This window comes from Balaenoptera physalus (assembly GCF_965194825.1).
Source record: "Balaenoptera physalus genome assembly, chromosome: 16".
NCBI lineage: Eukaryota > Metazoa > Chordata > Mammalia > Artiodactyla > Balaenopteridae > Balaenoptera > Balaenoptera physalus.
The window spans coordinates 44657930-44674005 of record NC_138898.1 but is presented as its reverse complement, the minus strand read 5'-3'; the positions used below and the strand labels follow the sequence as shown (position 1 = coordinate 44674005).

Genomic DNA, 16076 nt, shown 5'->3' with positions numbered 1-16076 from the left:
TCTGCTTTCCATTTCTCCCTCCTCAACTAGTCCTTCCCCGCAGATTGTTTGAGAAGCGTTGTGCTATGTGTCCCACATCACCCTGCCTTCCCTTGCTTTAACATTACGCTGGTTACTTTTGTATCTTCTAGTGTTGCTATAAAGCTGAAGGCCTAGCTTCTTGCTTCCGGAAATAGTCAATTTTGTTTATTTCCATTGAGGTCAGTGTGGCTCCTCTTCAAACATTTTCTTTGCTGCAGCAGCCCGAAAGACACGATCAGAATTCTTTCTGCGCTTTTGTTTGAGAACTGCTGTCTCTGTCCTGTCTCCACCAAGTTTTCTGCTCACTGTTTATATCAACATTGGGGAATTATCTTTTCTCTCTTACAAAGCCCCTCCCAGTTGGCGTTAGGCTTTCCCGAAGATGCTTCAGTTCCCTTCACTCCGTTCGTTCAGATTTGTCTTCCAGGTAAGTCGTGCTTTTCTTAGATGAAAGGTGCTCATCGTGGCCTGTGCCAGCCAACCTCCACACCCTCCTTTGTTGCCTTCGTAAACTGCATCTTTATTTCTGAATTCCGCCAGTTATTTTTTCCCCTTGGCAATCCTTTTCTGTACACGCCACATACATTTCATAGTGGTAATAAAGCAGCCCTTTGAGACAATATTTGGGGGGAACAAGTGGAGAAGAACATCAGTTTGTTCCAATTCCATAGGACTTTTTATCTTTATTGTTTGCCCTTGTAAAACTCCCATCCATTTTTAGATAGCCTTATTTTTATTCCCAGCAGTTCACTGCAATGTGTTTACATTTACATATCTAATAGTCATTCCAGGCAACCAGAAAAAAAAAAAAAAACTTTCTCTAGTCTGTTTTCTAATTGAGATCACCTGTCTCATATTATTTATAAGTAAAATTAAGAAACCGTCATTGAAATCAGGAAGAAAAAAGAATTGCTAATCAAAGATGAAAATGGCAGTAAATGAAGCCATCGCCTTTTTCTCAATGGATTTTTTTAACCAGCTGGCAGCGGAAGCCGGTGGGTCATAAGGCTCGTACTTGAGGCTCTGCAGTGAGTGCTGTGGGCAGCGAGGGGCCCTGTCTGCTCTCACCATCTCCACAGTCTGGGGTATTTATGCTTCTTGGTATATGTTGTTGCGATTCCCCTTTCCTTTCCCATTTATAGTGCTATCTTCCAGTTCACAAAAATTGCATTTATTTGAAGTTTCTCATTTGCAAGAATCTGGCTATAATTCAGGTAATAGCGCAGTGCCTATAAACTGACCTTCCTTACTTGGAAAGGCAGTTTTCTTGTGGCAGAGTCTGCGGATGTCACATGAACCCACCGATTCTTTGATTAAATGGCCCCATCGCTTTCTCCAGGATCCCCTCGCTGGTGAGATTTCTTTTTGATCCGTAAGATCTTTCCACCCACATTTTGTCAGTACTTTTTAACTTTTACTGCACTACTTGCCCAGCCCTGCAGTTGAAAACAGTCATGGATGTTACAGGTTTTGACGACTGAAAGACTGATGCTTACAAACTCCTGGGGTTCATTTGGCGTTTCACACAGCCAGACACGAGTGTCCAGAAGAGCACATGTCCTCATCCTCCTGGTTGAGCATCCGTCACTTCTCTTCTGCAGCAGCTTCTCAGATTTTAAGACCTGTCCAGGACAGTTTTAAACGTTTCCAAAGTTTGGCTTTGAATTATAAGTTGATTTGATGGACGTAGTTCTGTATAGTAAATAAGTAAATATCCCTTGTTTGAGAGAAAGAAGATACTGTAAACCCATGACATTTTGCTACAAGCTAAGGTCCTAAGGAAAGATAACTCACGCCTTTGTCAAGATCTAATTACCTAATGGCCATCTTTGTGTCAGTCATCTAATGGAGAGTGTCTTTCAGGAAGGACACGGATCCAGTGTCTATATTTTTTAACTTAGATGCTTAATTCTGTAGATAATATCTGTTTGGTAAAGGAATTTATTTTCATTTCCCTATATAAAATACAAATCTATCCCTTTTGAAAATTAGAGGTGTTACATTTAGAGAAGGTTTGATCTGGCTTTTCTCCCACCCTCCACCTTCCCTGACCTCGTCCAGCCTCAGCCATTGTCCCCTGTGAAGGGGATCATTGGTGCAGATAATCCAAATCCCCAGCTAATCCTCTCTGTGGGGCAGGGTCACAGGCCCGCCACTTGGGGCCACGGTCCTCTTCACACCTGGGGCGTGACCGCAGCTCTCCCCGGGGCGTAGGGCCGTGTGGACCCTGAGGAGTAACTCCTAAGGCAGGAGGATAATGTGCCAGGCAGATAGTCCCACAGGGATCATCAGGAGCCCCTGGTCCAGAGAACAAAAAAGGGGCAGTGGGTCTTCCCCTCCCAGAGTCTCCAGAGCTTCCCCTCTTACCCTGAATTCAGGGTCTCAGTGTTACTCAGTGATGGCCCAGTTCAAGGCCAGCCAAGGAGCACTTGCCATCGATACACAGATGACCTTAGGTCAGACTCGAAAGGGAAGGATCGTTTTGCTCACCCACAGGCATGGCCGGTGGAAAAGGACGAGATCGTCATTCCGGGTTCCCGAAGCATCGCACTGCATCCAGCTCCTGGGTTCCACTAGAAGGGAGACTTTGGGATGCCAGTAATTCATGTGCAACTGCTTCTTGATTCTCAAGTGTTTTAGGACCTGGTTCTTTAAGTGCATTGTAGACAGGAGGTGCCACACAGCAAGATTCTCATTTGAAAGTCTGTCAGTCATGTTGGTCACTGGGAGCTGTCCTTCTTGCTCCAAATGTCAGGAACTTCTTTGAAGGTTTATACAGTGCTGGGAGGAATCATGAACTTAGAAACAAAGAAAAGAATAGGGGTTTTGGTTTGTTTCTGTTTCTGTTTTTGTTTTTGTTTTCCCCCCAGATGGCACTTTACAGAATTTCAGTATCCAAAATGTACCTTAAAATGATCTTTCATGTGACTGAATTGATGCAATCTCATGATAAAACTTTAAAGGCTAAGGAGTTGCTTCTTGTGGATGAGCAGGGAAAGTGATTTTTTTTTGACATACAATCTACTCCTGGTGAAGATCTTTTATACTTGGAATCCACAACAAGGGAAATGTATGGATTTTTATCTATGATTTGTAGCTTTTTGGTTTCACATATTTTCAGAGTATCTTCAATCTCTGAATCCTGATTTATGAATGGTGAGTCATGCTTTTTGTTTTTTTAAAGAAGACTAGTGGATTTGAAACTACACTAGAACTAAAGTTTACCATTTATTTAATAACATTTTAAATGGAAAGGGGAATAATTCTCTTAGAAATAGTTTCCTCTTATGTTCCTATATTTAAAGGATTAATTTTTGAAATTGGTGCTAAGGAACTTGTGTTGCAGATTTGCTTTGTGCTTACAGTAAAAAGCAGTGAATCATATAATCAGACAGAAGTTTAGCCTTCATCAAGGCTTAAGCTGAATTCTCTCTATAACCCGTAGACAAGAGGTTTCCAAGGGGCTATTTGAACACCTTTATTTTTTTTAAAAAAGTAAATTCTTACACATAAATGAATAAACATCATTGCTATTTCTAACCATTTATGGGATAAATAAGGTCATTTTTTTATGTTAAATTATAAAATTGAAATTCCCAGTAAAGCATTTACTTAAAAAAAAAAAAAAGATCTTTCAGAGGATAGTTAATTTACCTGCTATAGTTAGATTTTTTATTTTTAATATTATATTAAAATTTTAATTAATTTTATTTTTAATACTATAATATTTTATTTTTAATTCTCCATTTTGAAAAACATGTTAAATCTTCCTTCCTTTAAAGTAACCCTTGAAATAAAGGGTCTGCCAGTATCTGCTATGAGGTGACTTTGGAAAAAAACATTCCAGATTCTTGCTGTCCTCTACTTTCCTTTGAAGGGGAAAACATTAAAGTTCAATACTTCATGCTTTAAGCCCATGTGTTTCTAAACATCCAAAAGAGGAGAAAATTAACATATTTGCCCACGAACTCCCAGAGGACAAAGCTGTATAGATAATAGTGTCGATGACTTAATAAATACTCACTGTGAATTGGGCCCTGCCCGAAGCACTTGACAGACAGTAGCTCATTTAATATTCTGATCCTTAAAAGATCGTCCGATGAGGAAGCAGAGGTGCAGAGGCATTCGGGGACTTTCTGTCCCTGTGCTGTAAGGTCCCCGCACCCAGCGTGGTGGCTGCGGAATGACCGAGTGCCCAAGGAGCTGGCTTGCAGAGCAGAGTTGGACTTCAGCAGCCATGTGGTCTCAGTGGCCGAGGTGTGTCTCCAGGGCTCTCTTCCAACCTCCCCTCCGGGTGTTGAGTTGCTCTGCATCTGTGTTTAGCCGGTTACCAATCTCTTACAAAGATACGGTAAGCAAAAGTCAAAGAACCAGAGTGAGCCCCGGGGACTGGGTTCCTCCCAGCGTCCTCCCATATTTTGCTTTAACCGAACAAAGTCGACAGCGGGGTCTGTGAGCCGGTCTGGAAGCTCTTTGCCTCCTCCCCCCTCACAGCTGACAAGTGGTGTCACTTCCAGCTCACAGGTACACCATACACTGAACTCCTCTCTCCTCCTCTGTGAGACGGAAAGATGGGACTGCTAGTGACTTGTGCTCTGGAGGAAAGCTTAATCAGCTTCTTAGTCCAGGCAGGCCTTGGGCTTTCTGATGTGGCCTGTTTGTTTGTGGGGTTTCACCCTGACCTTGCTGGTTGGCCAGGCTGGGTTGAAGCCGCTTAATACCCCAAGCAAGAACGTCAACCTGTAAAAATTGAATATTACATGGACTTGAAATGCACATCCCTTATAAAATTTTTAAAGCTTGCTGGATTTTATTAGAATATGTGAACCAGACTGAGTATATTAAATTTATGAGTCCAATTGATGCAGTACCATAATAATTCAATATAATATGCTTATATCGTTAAACTCATAAAGAAGAGTCTCTGAATAGCTGTAATGAATAGTTCAGATTCTGTAATCACAGGCTAGCATTTTCACCCTGATGAATTTTAAGTGGGAGTGCTCAGAATTCTGTATAATATCAAGAAATAAGTGCCATATTTCAAATGATGATTACTTATTCCAAGTATTTACTTTAAAACCTAGGATAGAAAAGAAATACCTGCAAAGACAGAATTATTATTAGAAATACAGAAAAGGTTGGAAGAGGTTGGCATGAAGCATAAATCAGAAACCAAAGAAACTTTATCTATTCTGCTTTGACTAATATCATTTATTTCCTCATCTCTTACCTTGTTCCCAAATACGTGTATCTTGGTAATCTATCACTGAGTAATAAACTACCCCAAAACTTAGTGCCTTAAAGAAACTACCACTTTATTGCTTATGATGCTGTGTTTCTGGAACGTGGGCAGGGTGGTGGAACCAACCGCTGGGTGGTTCCTCTTTTCCAAGTGTCTCTGTCAGGTCTGGCCACTTGTATGGCTGCATTCAGATTACAGCTTCACTAAGAACTGGGCTCAGCTGGGGCACCGGAACCTGCAAGGTGACCTCTTCACTCTTGGCATTACCTCCAGTGCATTCTCTTGGTTAAAACAAATCACAGGCTCCACCCAGAAGGCCTGGCAGGACTCCACGGATGAGAGAGAAGAGAGGCTGCCAGAGCACAGTGCTGGACCCCCGGTCTGAGACCTGGGTGAGAGCTGATCGGGGGGCGGAGCATTCCAGAAGTGTGTCCCCCACGCTGAGTAGCGCACAGTCCAGTGCTGCTGGACCACTGGCCGTGCCCCAAGCTCTGCTTCCCCACCATGAGGCTTTGTACACGCTCTGCCCTCTGCCTGAACAGGCTTCCCTCAGCATCTTCCCCTGCTTGATTCTTTCCCACCCCTCAGGTCTTGGCATAAATGTCACCAATTCCCAGGATGAGGCTGGCTGCCTTGCCTAGTGCTCCAAAAGCATCTCATTCCTGTTTTCTTGGAGCCACATTTTAATTCCTGCTTTTCCTGCCCACCTCCCTGAAAGGCCTTCGCGTTACTCAGGATGGAAATGAGGCTTGTCCATTACTGAATCCACAGCAGTGCTGGCAGGAGGAAAGCTCTCAGTAAATATTTGTGGGATTCATGAATAGGGTCTGAAGAGAGGCGTCAACAGAGAATAATCCGTGATTCAGCCCTTAAAGGACAAGCAGGGTTTAGACGATGGAAGCACAGCACCAGTAAGAATGACTGTGACCCACGAGGATGTGGTGCGGGCAGCCCAGGCATCCTGGAAGGGCAGGCTCTGTGCCTGTCATATTCAGCGCTGGACATCCAGTACCCACACGCTGCTGCGTGGGGAGCAGGTGTGCAGTAACCGCGCAGTGGATGAGTGACCTGCCTGAATCAAACTGTCCCAATTTTATCAGAGTGTGAGGACATTTGGGGGCGTGTTGGGAAAGGAACCCAGCATCTCCACCAATTGATCCAGTGGAGACAAATTTTAGGATTCCTAAATATTCAGAGAGAAGTGTTCAGACTAGAACATATGGGAGCTTAGAACTGGGAAGACTCGACGGGGTGAATAGTATCGACCTGCCTGGGTCAATTCGTAACACGTGGCCAATGGTGACCAGACCTCTCTGGGGTCTAGAAGTATCCCAGTGTGCCTCCATCCAGGCCGGATCCATCTTCAGAGCCCACCAGTCAATGATGCAGCTTCCAAGTACTGCAAGGTAAATGAAACCTCTAAGTCTTATTGGAATGAGAGTTGTCTTTAAGCTGCCACCATGGCTAATGGCTTCTGGAAATGAGGAATGCCATTGAACTGTCTTCCTTGTTAATATGTCACAGTGGAAAGGTGGCTCAAGCCCTGTTACATTTTTAAAGAACATTTCAATTTTAATAATTTCAATAGTTTTAAATTAAATTATGGATTGATGTTAAAATTCTGTAAAATGAAGAGAGCTCTACAACAATGAGATGTCCGGAAAATCATTAGGATGACATGGCTGGGGTGAAATATTGCTGGTGAAATAAGTAATAGGTTACAGTTACAGCTGTGAGCCCTATTAAAACAGAAACTTTTTAATAACATAAAATGGTCATGACTTTATCCCCCTGCTAATTAAAACAGAAGGAAGGAAGCCAAAAGATAAAAAGGTAAGGTCTTTCAAATGCTTCCGAGGCCCTATTCTCATTCCCATCTCTTACACACACAGACACACACACACGCACGCACGTGCGCACATGGTGGTTGATTGAAATTCAAGATAGATTCTGAGAGCCTACACGAGCGGGTGTGAACGCCCCAGAGAGAGGGGCTGCATTTACATTTACATTCACACCTTACGTTGCAGGCTTAAAGGATTTTCCTCAAGAATTTCGAGGACTTTCTCCCAATTTGAAGAGACAGTCGTTTTGTCAGCCTCTTACAGTCGTCGACCTTGGCTAAGCCCCTTGAGATCTCAGTCTTCTCATCTGTAAACAGAGGACCCACACACCTGTCTTCCTCTTCCTCAGTGTGTCTCAGGTCATAGGAGCTCCTGAGCCAGGAAAGGCACTTTGTATCAGTACCAGGTACCAGCAGACCCACAGCCAGGTTCAAGGCCCGTCATAATCTCCTTCAAGCCCTGCTTTTCCCCAGGCTGAGCCCTCGACATGCTGGCCTTGCTCCCTGTTCACATCCATCGCTGAGCTTGGGTACCACACACCTTCCCTCCTTTCCCTGATCTCAAACCTTCCTTTCCTTCCAGATCCCGGACTTGAAAGGGAATGGCTGCAAGATGGGAGCGGCCACGCTGTTTAACGCCCTGCTGAGCTCCCAGGTTCTTGCCTGGACGGGCTTTAGAGCACGTGATCATCCCTTTGAGCAGAGTAGCATTTTATCCAGAAGTTCCCAAGTTGAAAGGAAGAACCCAGCAGAGGCTACCTGAAGGCCAGCTTTTACCCAGGTTATTCCAGAAACTCAAGTACTTTTCCTTTCATTCATATAGTAGGTCACACGTGAATCATGTTAATATTATGACCGTCAAGAATGTCTAAAGTGAAGTAGCATGTAGCAACACATTATATTTTCATTTTTTTCCCTTAATGCAGTGTGTCGATTGAAGTACCAAGCTAAAGCTCTAAAATAATTGACTAAATTCTTGCTGAATTGCCCTGTGTTGCTGTAGAGAGTGTGTTTTGCCTTTCAGAACTCATTAACACAGCCAACAGACCATACTAGCCTGTGTTTTGGCTCAAAGATTAATAATGTTTGGTGGTTGTGTTTTGAAATGGTGTTGGAATTTTAAAAATTGGCCCCTGTGTGTATCTGGGTTTGGGGCAGGAGGCTTCCAGCTGAATGCTTGGGTGGGAATGGACCTCTGAGATGCACTGACCCATCTGAAAGCCTCTTAGGATTGACCTCTTCCTAAGAGAAGTGCCCTGGGCAGATGCCTTGATCCCACAACAGACTAGCCCCCCAGGAGTTGGATGTGGTGTAGATGGAAGGCTTCCTCTGATTCCTGATGGGTACCTGCCAACACCCCGGGGGATTGTCAGTTAACTTTATGGCAAACAGTAGAAAATGACTTCGTAAGCCCACTTCCTTACAAAGACCACAGACAGAATGGGCAGATCAGAAACTCTTCTGCATCTGCCCTGAATTTCTTACGTAAACTCTTGAAATGCTCTATGGCACCAGCTCTGCAGTCTGGAAGAGGCTTGCCCCAGAGGACCCTTTGGTCCCAGCAGGCCCCAAGTGGTATCTTGATTAGCAGTTTGGGTATGAGGTACCCATCCCAGACTGTGAATGGGAAAAAAAATCACCAATCCTCTGCCGTAATTCAGCCGGATAACCAATCCCCGAAGAAGGGGAAGGTATTTTTCAGAAGGGAATGTGAATGCTGTTTGGGAAGGGAAGCAGAGGAAGGGCAGTCAAAAAATGGCCAGTGCCCAGCAAAGCGCAGTAAGGAAGATACGGCAGCATGAGCAGAGCTGCGTAGGACTCCGTGTCGAAGAATAGAAGCCTCACAGGGAAGAGGTCTCTGCCCCAGGCTTGTGTGGAACATTCACTCTAGACAACCCCGTGTCCCTGTCCCCATGAGAGCGCCGTCAGGCCGGGAAAGGCAGCATCTGGCCCAAGCAGCTGAGATGCCCAGCGCTATCGGCCTGGCCCAGTGAGCGCAGTGCCCGGAGACGGGGGTCAACCAGAGAAGAGGGGGCTGGTGGTTGCTGTGGACGGCAGTCTGGTGGCTGAGACCAGCCTCTGGATGGGAGATGTGGGTGTGAGCCCTCACTCTCCCACTTCCATGCTCTGGGACCTCTGGGACATCACTTAAGCCTCCCGGACCTCAGGTTTTGCATCGAGAAGATGGAGATGATAATAGTCTCTACCTCATAGAGTTGTCGTGGTAATTAAATGAGGTAGACCATTAAAAGCTCTCAGCGTGCCTAGAACATTGCAAGCCTTTGATGAATGGCCTCTCTGTGAGAGGAGCAAGGAGGTAGCTGGTCAGCTTGGTGTGTGCATGTGGGGGACAGTCCCAAGGAGATACTCGGAGGGGTGGTACAGGTAAGGGTTAAAGGAAATAAACAACTACCTTGGAAAGAAGGCGTCAGGAGCCTGGTGGAGGGTGTCTCTGGCAATCGTTGTACCCCTCATCCTTCCGCTGGTCTCTCTTGGCCTCCCCTTTGAAAGCTCATGGTCCCCTGCAGGATTTAAGTTTTGTTCTGAGGGGACTTTACAAAGCACATGCCAGTTTCACATTTTGTGTGGAACAGACCCACGGGGGCCCATCTCTCCCAGTGACTCCTGCCTCCCCCAACCCGGCTCACTGCCCCTGTGTAGATTGCCTTTAAAAAAAACAATAAAACATGCCCACAGCCTGTAGAAGAAGGACAGTTTATGAAGTCAAGGTATTCAGCATCAGTACTGAAGCATGCCTTAAAGATTAGCCACCTACACTTGATTTTCTGAAAGCGTTGATAAGAAAATACCTTATATTTTATAGTGCCGGTCCAAGAGGCTAAAAGTAAAAATCCTAGATAGATGTCTAATATATCTGTTATTCTTAAACCTTTTTTGCCAACTTGGAAAACAACTCACGGGCCTCCATCTCTGGCAGAGTCATGCTGTTTTCCTTCTCTCCCTTCACCTTCTCTTCCCCCCTGTATCCCATCCCATCCCATCCTCTCTCGCCCTCCTCTAGCCGGCCCCTTGCGTGTCTTTGTGCTCCATTTCCTGGTCCCTCCCTTTCCCTCAATTGCTCACTCTCAGACATCTCCAGACCCCCTCTTGCTCTGCCACTTCCCAGTTTGCAATCTTCCTGAAAGAAGATTGGGTTTCCTCTGACTTTCGTCCTCCAAGTATCCGAGGCGGGGCTGGAATGTTGCCGAACCTTCTCAGTGGCCCTGACCCAGGGTATTTCTCAGAGCAGAGACTCAGCTGTGACCCCCCCACCACCACCAGGGCGGGCAAGGGTTGCGGGCCTTGTGTGGTCCCTAATGGCTACAGAGATTTAAATTTGCCTGCTTTTCTTTCTGATTTTAATGGAGAAGATGCCATGTGAAAGAAACAGAAATTGGATATTGGATTTCACAGATCCTTCTCCTGCTTTGCCCTCCTGACCCTGATAAGCCACTGAAATTCCCGATGTCCTTGAGTTTTTGTAATACTCTCCTATAAAGTGAACTGCCCTGGGGAGGCAGCTCGGCTTCTGGACTTGTTTTCACACACCAGGGAGGGCGGGGGTGTCTGTGGATCAACAGTAGAGGGGGAGCTTTGACAGAAAGCTTTGACTTTAATTTTCTCCCTGCAGCCGCAGGTGCTGTGGAAAACACTGGGGGCACAGGCAGCAAAAATTACTAATATAAATGTATGTATTTAAGTATGTATTTTACATATATTTATAATGTATATTGACTCAATGCAATAGCAGCCTTCTAGTACAATGGCTGGTCTTGGACCGGGGCCTGAAGCCCTAAGGGGAAACTTCCTTATTGGAGGAATAGCAATAAACTTGACTCACCTGACACCATTAAATGGAAGTGGATGTCATTACTGAAGAAATGCAGACAAAAGAATCGAACTCATCACCCCTGCACACCCCTCCGTTCCAGTTAGTGGGTGGGCGTGGTCACGTGGAATATTACGCAGCAGTTGAAACGAACAGAACACAGGTCACCCAGCCGGGTGTACGAATCTCACAAACATCATGTTAAGCAGTGGAAACCACATACAGAAGAGTGCACCCTGTGGGATCCCATCAGTATGAAGTTCAAAACCTGGCAAAACTAATCGATGGTGCCAGAAGCCAAGATGGCAGTTACCCTGGAGGGAAAGAGTGTGCGGAGGGCTGCCTGAGCTCCAAAAATGTTGTGATATTTTTATTCCGATGCTGAGCACGCCAGCGTGTTCACTTTTTGAAAAGTCATTAGGCTGCACATTCATGATGGTTGCTGTTTTCTCTTTGTACACTTCAATTTTTAAAAAATTAACTCATCAAAATCAGTCATCAAGGTTGCTTGTAAGCACTTTTCCCCAGCTCGGCAGTGTGCCCGGGATGATGGGGAATTACAGAGAAGAGTGAGATGCTGTGACCTCAGGAACCTCCTGGAAATTTAGTTCTGTCTGGTGTCCCCAGCTCCAGCCCTAGCCCTTTGTGTTTGTCATTCACCAGAAAGAATTTGCTCAGCCCACCGCAAGCCTGTGGCTCTGGACACAGACAACTCACCCTATACACTTTAGAGCCTCCCGAGGTCACCGCGAAGATCACTTCCTAATCACAGCATTTCTTTGACCAAGGAAGCGGTCTAGGTAAAGGGAGCCAAGGCTGCCCTGTTCTGCTGAGTGGAGATTTGTCTTGCAAAGAAAAAGCTCTTCCGTAGTGCTTAAAATCAGTTGGATCAGATCCTTCTATCTGGTGGTTTCATCAAGGTGTACTGATGCGTTCATTTTAAGAAAAGCCATCACCTGCAGCTACTTCCCTGCTCTCTCTTTATGGTGCTGTCCGGGCAGGGAAGGGGGTCTCCAATACGTTCTCTTTGCCTTTTATTTCTAGTTTTTATTTTCACTTCCCTTTTCATTATCCCTTCAGGCTTTACTGGCCCTTCAAAGGGCTCCTGCTTCATGAACTAATGATGACAGATGTTGATACAACATCTGTTGCCGGATTTAAACACCTTCCATCCGGTCAGAATTCATCTGGAAGGCAAGCTTGTCTTGCGCTTTAGTCTGCCCTTGAGCGCGGCCGTGGGGACACGGGCTGCACAGGAGCTGCTGAGATGACGATTCTGCTCCGGCTTCTCACCACGAAGGGGTGTAGCTCACACACAGCGGTGAGCTCCCCGTCCTCCTTGTGCCAGATCAACTCTCTCTCCATCTTGCACAGTTAGCTGCACACATGCATTTCATCGTGAGCGTTGGCTGGTCGGGTGTGGTCGATATTTCCTAGTAACTGTGTTTGCTGGACCTCGGGTCCTTCTAGGTCAATGTTCTCAGCTTTCCTCCCCCATGGAAAAGTCAAGGCAGGTTCCCTTTTGCTTCTCTGATGCAAATAAGTACTGGAGCAAGGTGTTCATTTTCTAGCAGTTGGTTTTGGCACCTTCTTACCTCTACCTGATCTCTATTTCAAGAGCCTTTCTTGAGCAATTGCCATGAGACCAGGAAGTTAGGAATATTGAACAAAGGAAACAGAGTCTGAGTTAAAAACCCTTGTTTTCAAGTCTTCTCTCTTGGTTACTAGCCTTGCTCCCCGGATAATGGGTGTTACAGTAATAAAAAGAGGTAATTCTAGGCAGAGTATGAAGGTAACTTATGAAGATAATTTATGAAGAGTATGAAGGTATTTTATCTTATGAGGATAAGGTAAAATTAGGTGACTTAGGAAACTTTTGGGTGTGGTACAAATGTTTGTCACCTTGCTTTGGTGAAGGTTTCACAGGCATCTACGTGTGTCAACACTCCTCAGTGATGAGTACATTTGAAGGATATGCAGTTATTGGGCATCAGCTATACATCCATAAAGCATAAAAAATTAGAAGTTTGAAGATTTTTAGAATCTGTAAATTACTATACAAATGTTAATTATTAGTAATCCTTGTTACTGTTTTTAAGAAAGTAGCTAACATTTTCCTTAAGCAGAATGTCTTCTTTCAGAGGTAAATTTGAGGTTGGCAATTCGTTCAGGTAGCTGAATTCGACTTCCCCCAGGCCAGGTTTCTCATCTGTGGCAGTAGTGACATTTGGAACCAAATAATTCTTTGCACAGAGGCTGTATTGGGCATTGTAGGATGTTAGCTGCATCCCTGGCCTCCACCCGCTAGGTACACCACCCCCCCTGTGGCAATCAGAAATGTCTGTGGGGCAGATCACCCTGGCTTGGGGACCACTGTTCTAGGCCATGTTTCATAGACAAATTTTTTTGTTACTCAGAGTCCCTAATTACTATGTTTAATTTCTGAGTTTGTGACAGGATTTATACTTTTTAATTATTATTTATTTATTTATTTTTTAATTTATTTTTTGGCTGTGTTGGGTCTTAGTTTCTGCGCGAGGGCTTTCTCCAGTTGTGGCAAGCGGGGGCCACTCTTCATCGCGGTGCGTGGGCCTCTCACTATCGCCGCCTCTCTTGTTGCGGGGCACAGGCTCCAGACGCGCAGGCTCAGTAGTTGTGGCTCACGGGCCCAGCTGCTCCGCGGCATGTGGGATCTTCCCAGACCAGGGCTCGAACCCGTGTCCCCTGCATTAGCAGGCAGACTCTCAACCACTGCGCCACCAGGGAAGCCCAGGATTTATACTTTTTAAACAAACTGAGACAGTAATAAAGATTCAGGCCTAAAACGGCTCCCATCTGTATTTTCTGTTATAGAAAACGTTTGCCTGACCTGAAATATATGAACTATTTCTGTGTCCTCTTTTCCTTTAACACATCCTGCTGGCACCCATGTCTGATTGCAGCCCCAGCATCTCGGGTCCTGGTCTCAGACGTGATTTGCATGTTTGGTGCCAGAAGAGGCGGCCAATGCTGTGACAGACGTGTGCGGGGGGGAGGGGCGAACACGGGGTTCAGAGCAATTAATCTTAGCAACAACTTCCTTTTACTGGTGATCATAGGATTTGTGAAGGGGTCTGTAAATATCAGTGCTTGCTACGGACACTCTCGTCCCCAGTATTGCTTTTCCTTTGGTTTAAGAGAAGGATCCAAAGCAGAGAAGGCCTGTGCCCTTTAAAAATGCACGTTTAGCATCGTGCAGACCGCTAGCCTTTCTGTTCTCCTCTTAGTTGCCTTTTAATGAGTGATTTGGTGGTGGGGACCAAATGACTTTATTAACTAGCAACACTGTTGCTGGAACGCAGACCCCACGCCCAGCCGCCACTGCCCAGCATCCCTCTGGGCGTTGTGTGCAGACGGGTCCAAGCCGTGTCGTAGGAGCCAGGAAGTGTCGCCTGCACGCCGGGTACCATGGCTGCTCCCCAGGTGGGTCTGATGAGGCAAAGGCAGCGGCGGAGGGTCCCTGCGCTGTTTCTAACGACAGTGGCAGCCCCTCCACGCTCCACGGGACGTTCCTCCCCCTTCCCCCCGCCCCACAGTGTCTTGACCGTGTTTTTGCCTCTTGTCTCTTCCCCAGAGGTACCTCAGGGACTTTTTCAGCGTGATGCTCCAGTCAGCGACGTCCCCGCTGCACATCGACAAGGTGGCGCTGACGCTGTCCAAACACACCGTCTGCGAGTTCTCGCCGTTCTTCAAGAAGGGCGTCTTCGACTACAGCAGCCACGGGACGGGGTAGGGCCGGTGATGGGGCCACGCCACGCAGTGCCTTCTCGTCCGAGCGGCCCCCCAGCCAGGGGCCTGGACCCCTCACCGCTTCCTCCTAGTGCCTGAGCGGAGCGCGGGGCTGGGGGGCCGGGCTGGCTGACGGTGACCTTGACGGCGGCCGTCCCTGCCCCTCGCGGGTGAATGTGGCCTTCTCCCTGTTGCACGCAGAATACGTCCCCATGGCTCCATTACCCTGGGCCCCTGGGGGCCGAGCCAGCCTGGGGCTTCCCGAGGTGGGTGGCTGACCAGACCTCCCTAATGACTCTCATCTGGTTTCCTCTTTCACCAAAATACACTCTTCTTTTTTTATATTCCCTCCATGTGGCTGACTCCCAAGAAAAGCATTTTAAGTTATTTCATTGTATTTTGCTTTTTCCCCATTTGAGTCTGAACTTTTTACATAATCCCTAAGCACTGATGTTTACACAGAATTTCATATTGTGCAAAAGGGATTTTGGGTCCAGTCAAGACTGGAGTCTTCCATGCTTGACACATTGGATGTAGGTGACATCAACTTCTATAAATCCATTCAAATAGGATATTTGTTTAATCTTGAATATTCAAGAAGTTTTTCCCAAATGGCGGCCGTGCACTCTCAAGCTTCCTCCGCTAAGCACAAAACGAGCGCCTCGCTGAATGCATATTTTTAAACATTTTGTTCACATTTTTGTTACTGAATCTACTGGATCTTTAGCTGAAAGACCAGAATTTACTGTAGTTTATTAACGATCCCTTAAATCACTCAGGACTTAATGTAGCATCACACATCTATGTACAGTAAAACTGCTTTGTTTTACTAAAGAGAAAAATGTGAGAAGAAAAAATATATATGTGGTATATATTGAAATGTATATAATTCTGCCTATAGATTTATATATGTACACACTCCTGTATGATAGTTATATCAAAATATGTAATCATTCACACCAAATTTATTAAAGGTATTTGTTTTTTCAAGATTTAAATTGAGCTGCTATCAATATTAAATGAAGTTATGGAATCTACCCTGTAACTCAGTTTAAGTTTGTGACATGATCATTCTTACTGGTCTGTTTAAAAATTTATCTAATGTTCCTGGAAACATACATAATGTATAATTTAGCATTCCTGTAGTAGAAGATGCCCTTACAGTTATGATTGAAGTCACAAATGAATGGGTAAGAAAACATGCTTGCATTCAACCTTCGAGAATATGCCTTCACAACCGAGCTCTGCAGTCTGAAAAATATATTTAAAGATGCTATTATCCCGATAAGGGGGAAAATTATTATTGTACTAATTAGATATCATAGTTTAGCGTGAAAAAAAAATAAGGGCTTTTTTTTTTTTAATTGCTG

At 45.4% G+C, this 16076-nt stretch overlaps 1 protein-coding gene across 7 annotated transcripts in view; it reads left to right on the top strand.

Moving 5' to 3' along the window:
* The window catches only part of KIF16B (kinesin family member 16B), a 291300-nt gene extending 275596 nt beyond the window's left edge, over nt 1-15704 (top strand). For 6 of the 7 annotated variants that reach the window (XM_082428587.1, XM_082428585.1, XM_082428582.1 and 3 more), the window contains one exon: nt 14552-15704. In XM_082428587.1, the coding sequence (XP_082284713.1) occupies nt 14552-14710 (159 nt within the window). In that variant the 3' untranslated portion in view covers nt 14711-15704. Of the gene's footprint in view, nt 1-371; nt 14532-14551 lie in introns of those variants that run through there. The other variant, XM_082428583.1, reaches the window with a different exon arrangement.
* Nucleotides 15705-16076: the final 372 nt, after the last annotated feature.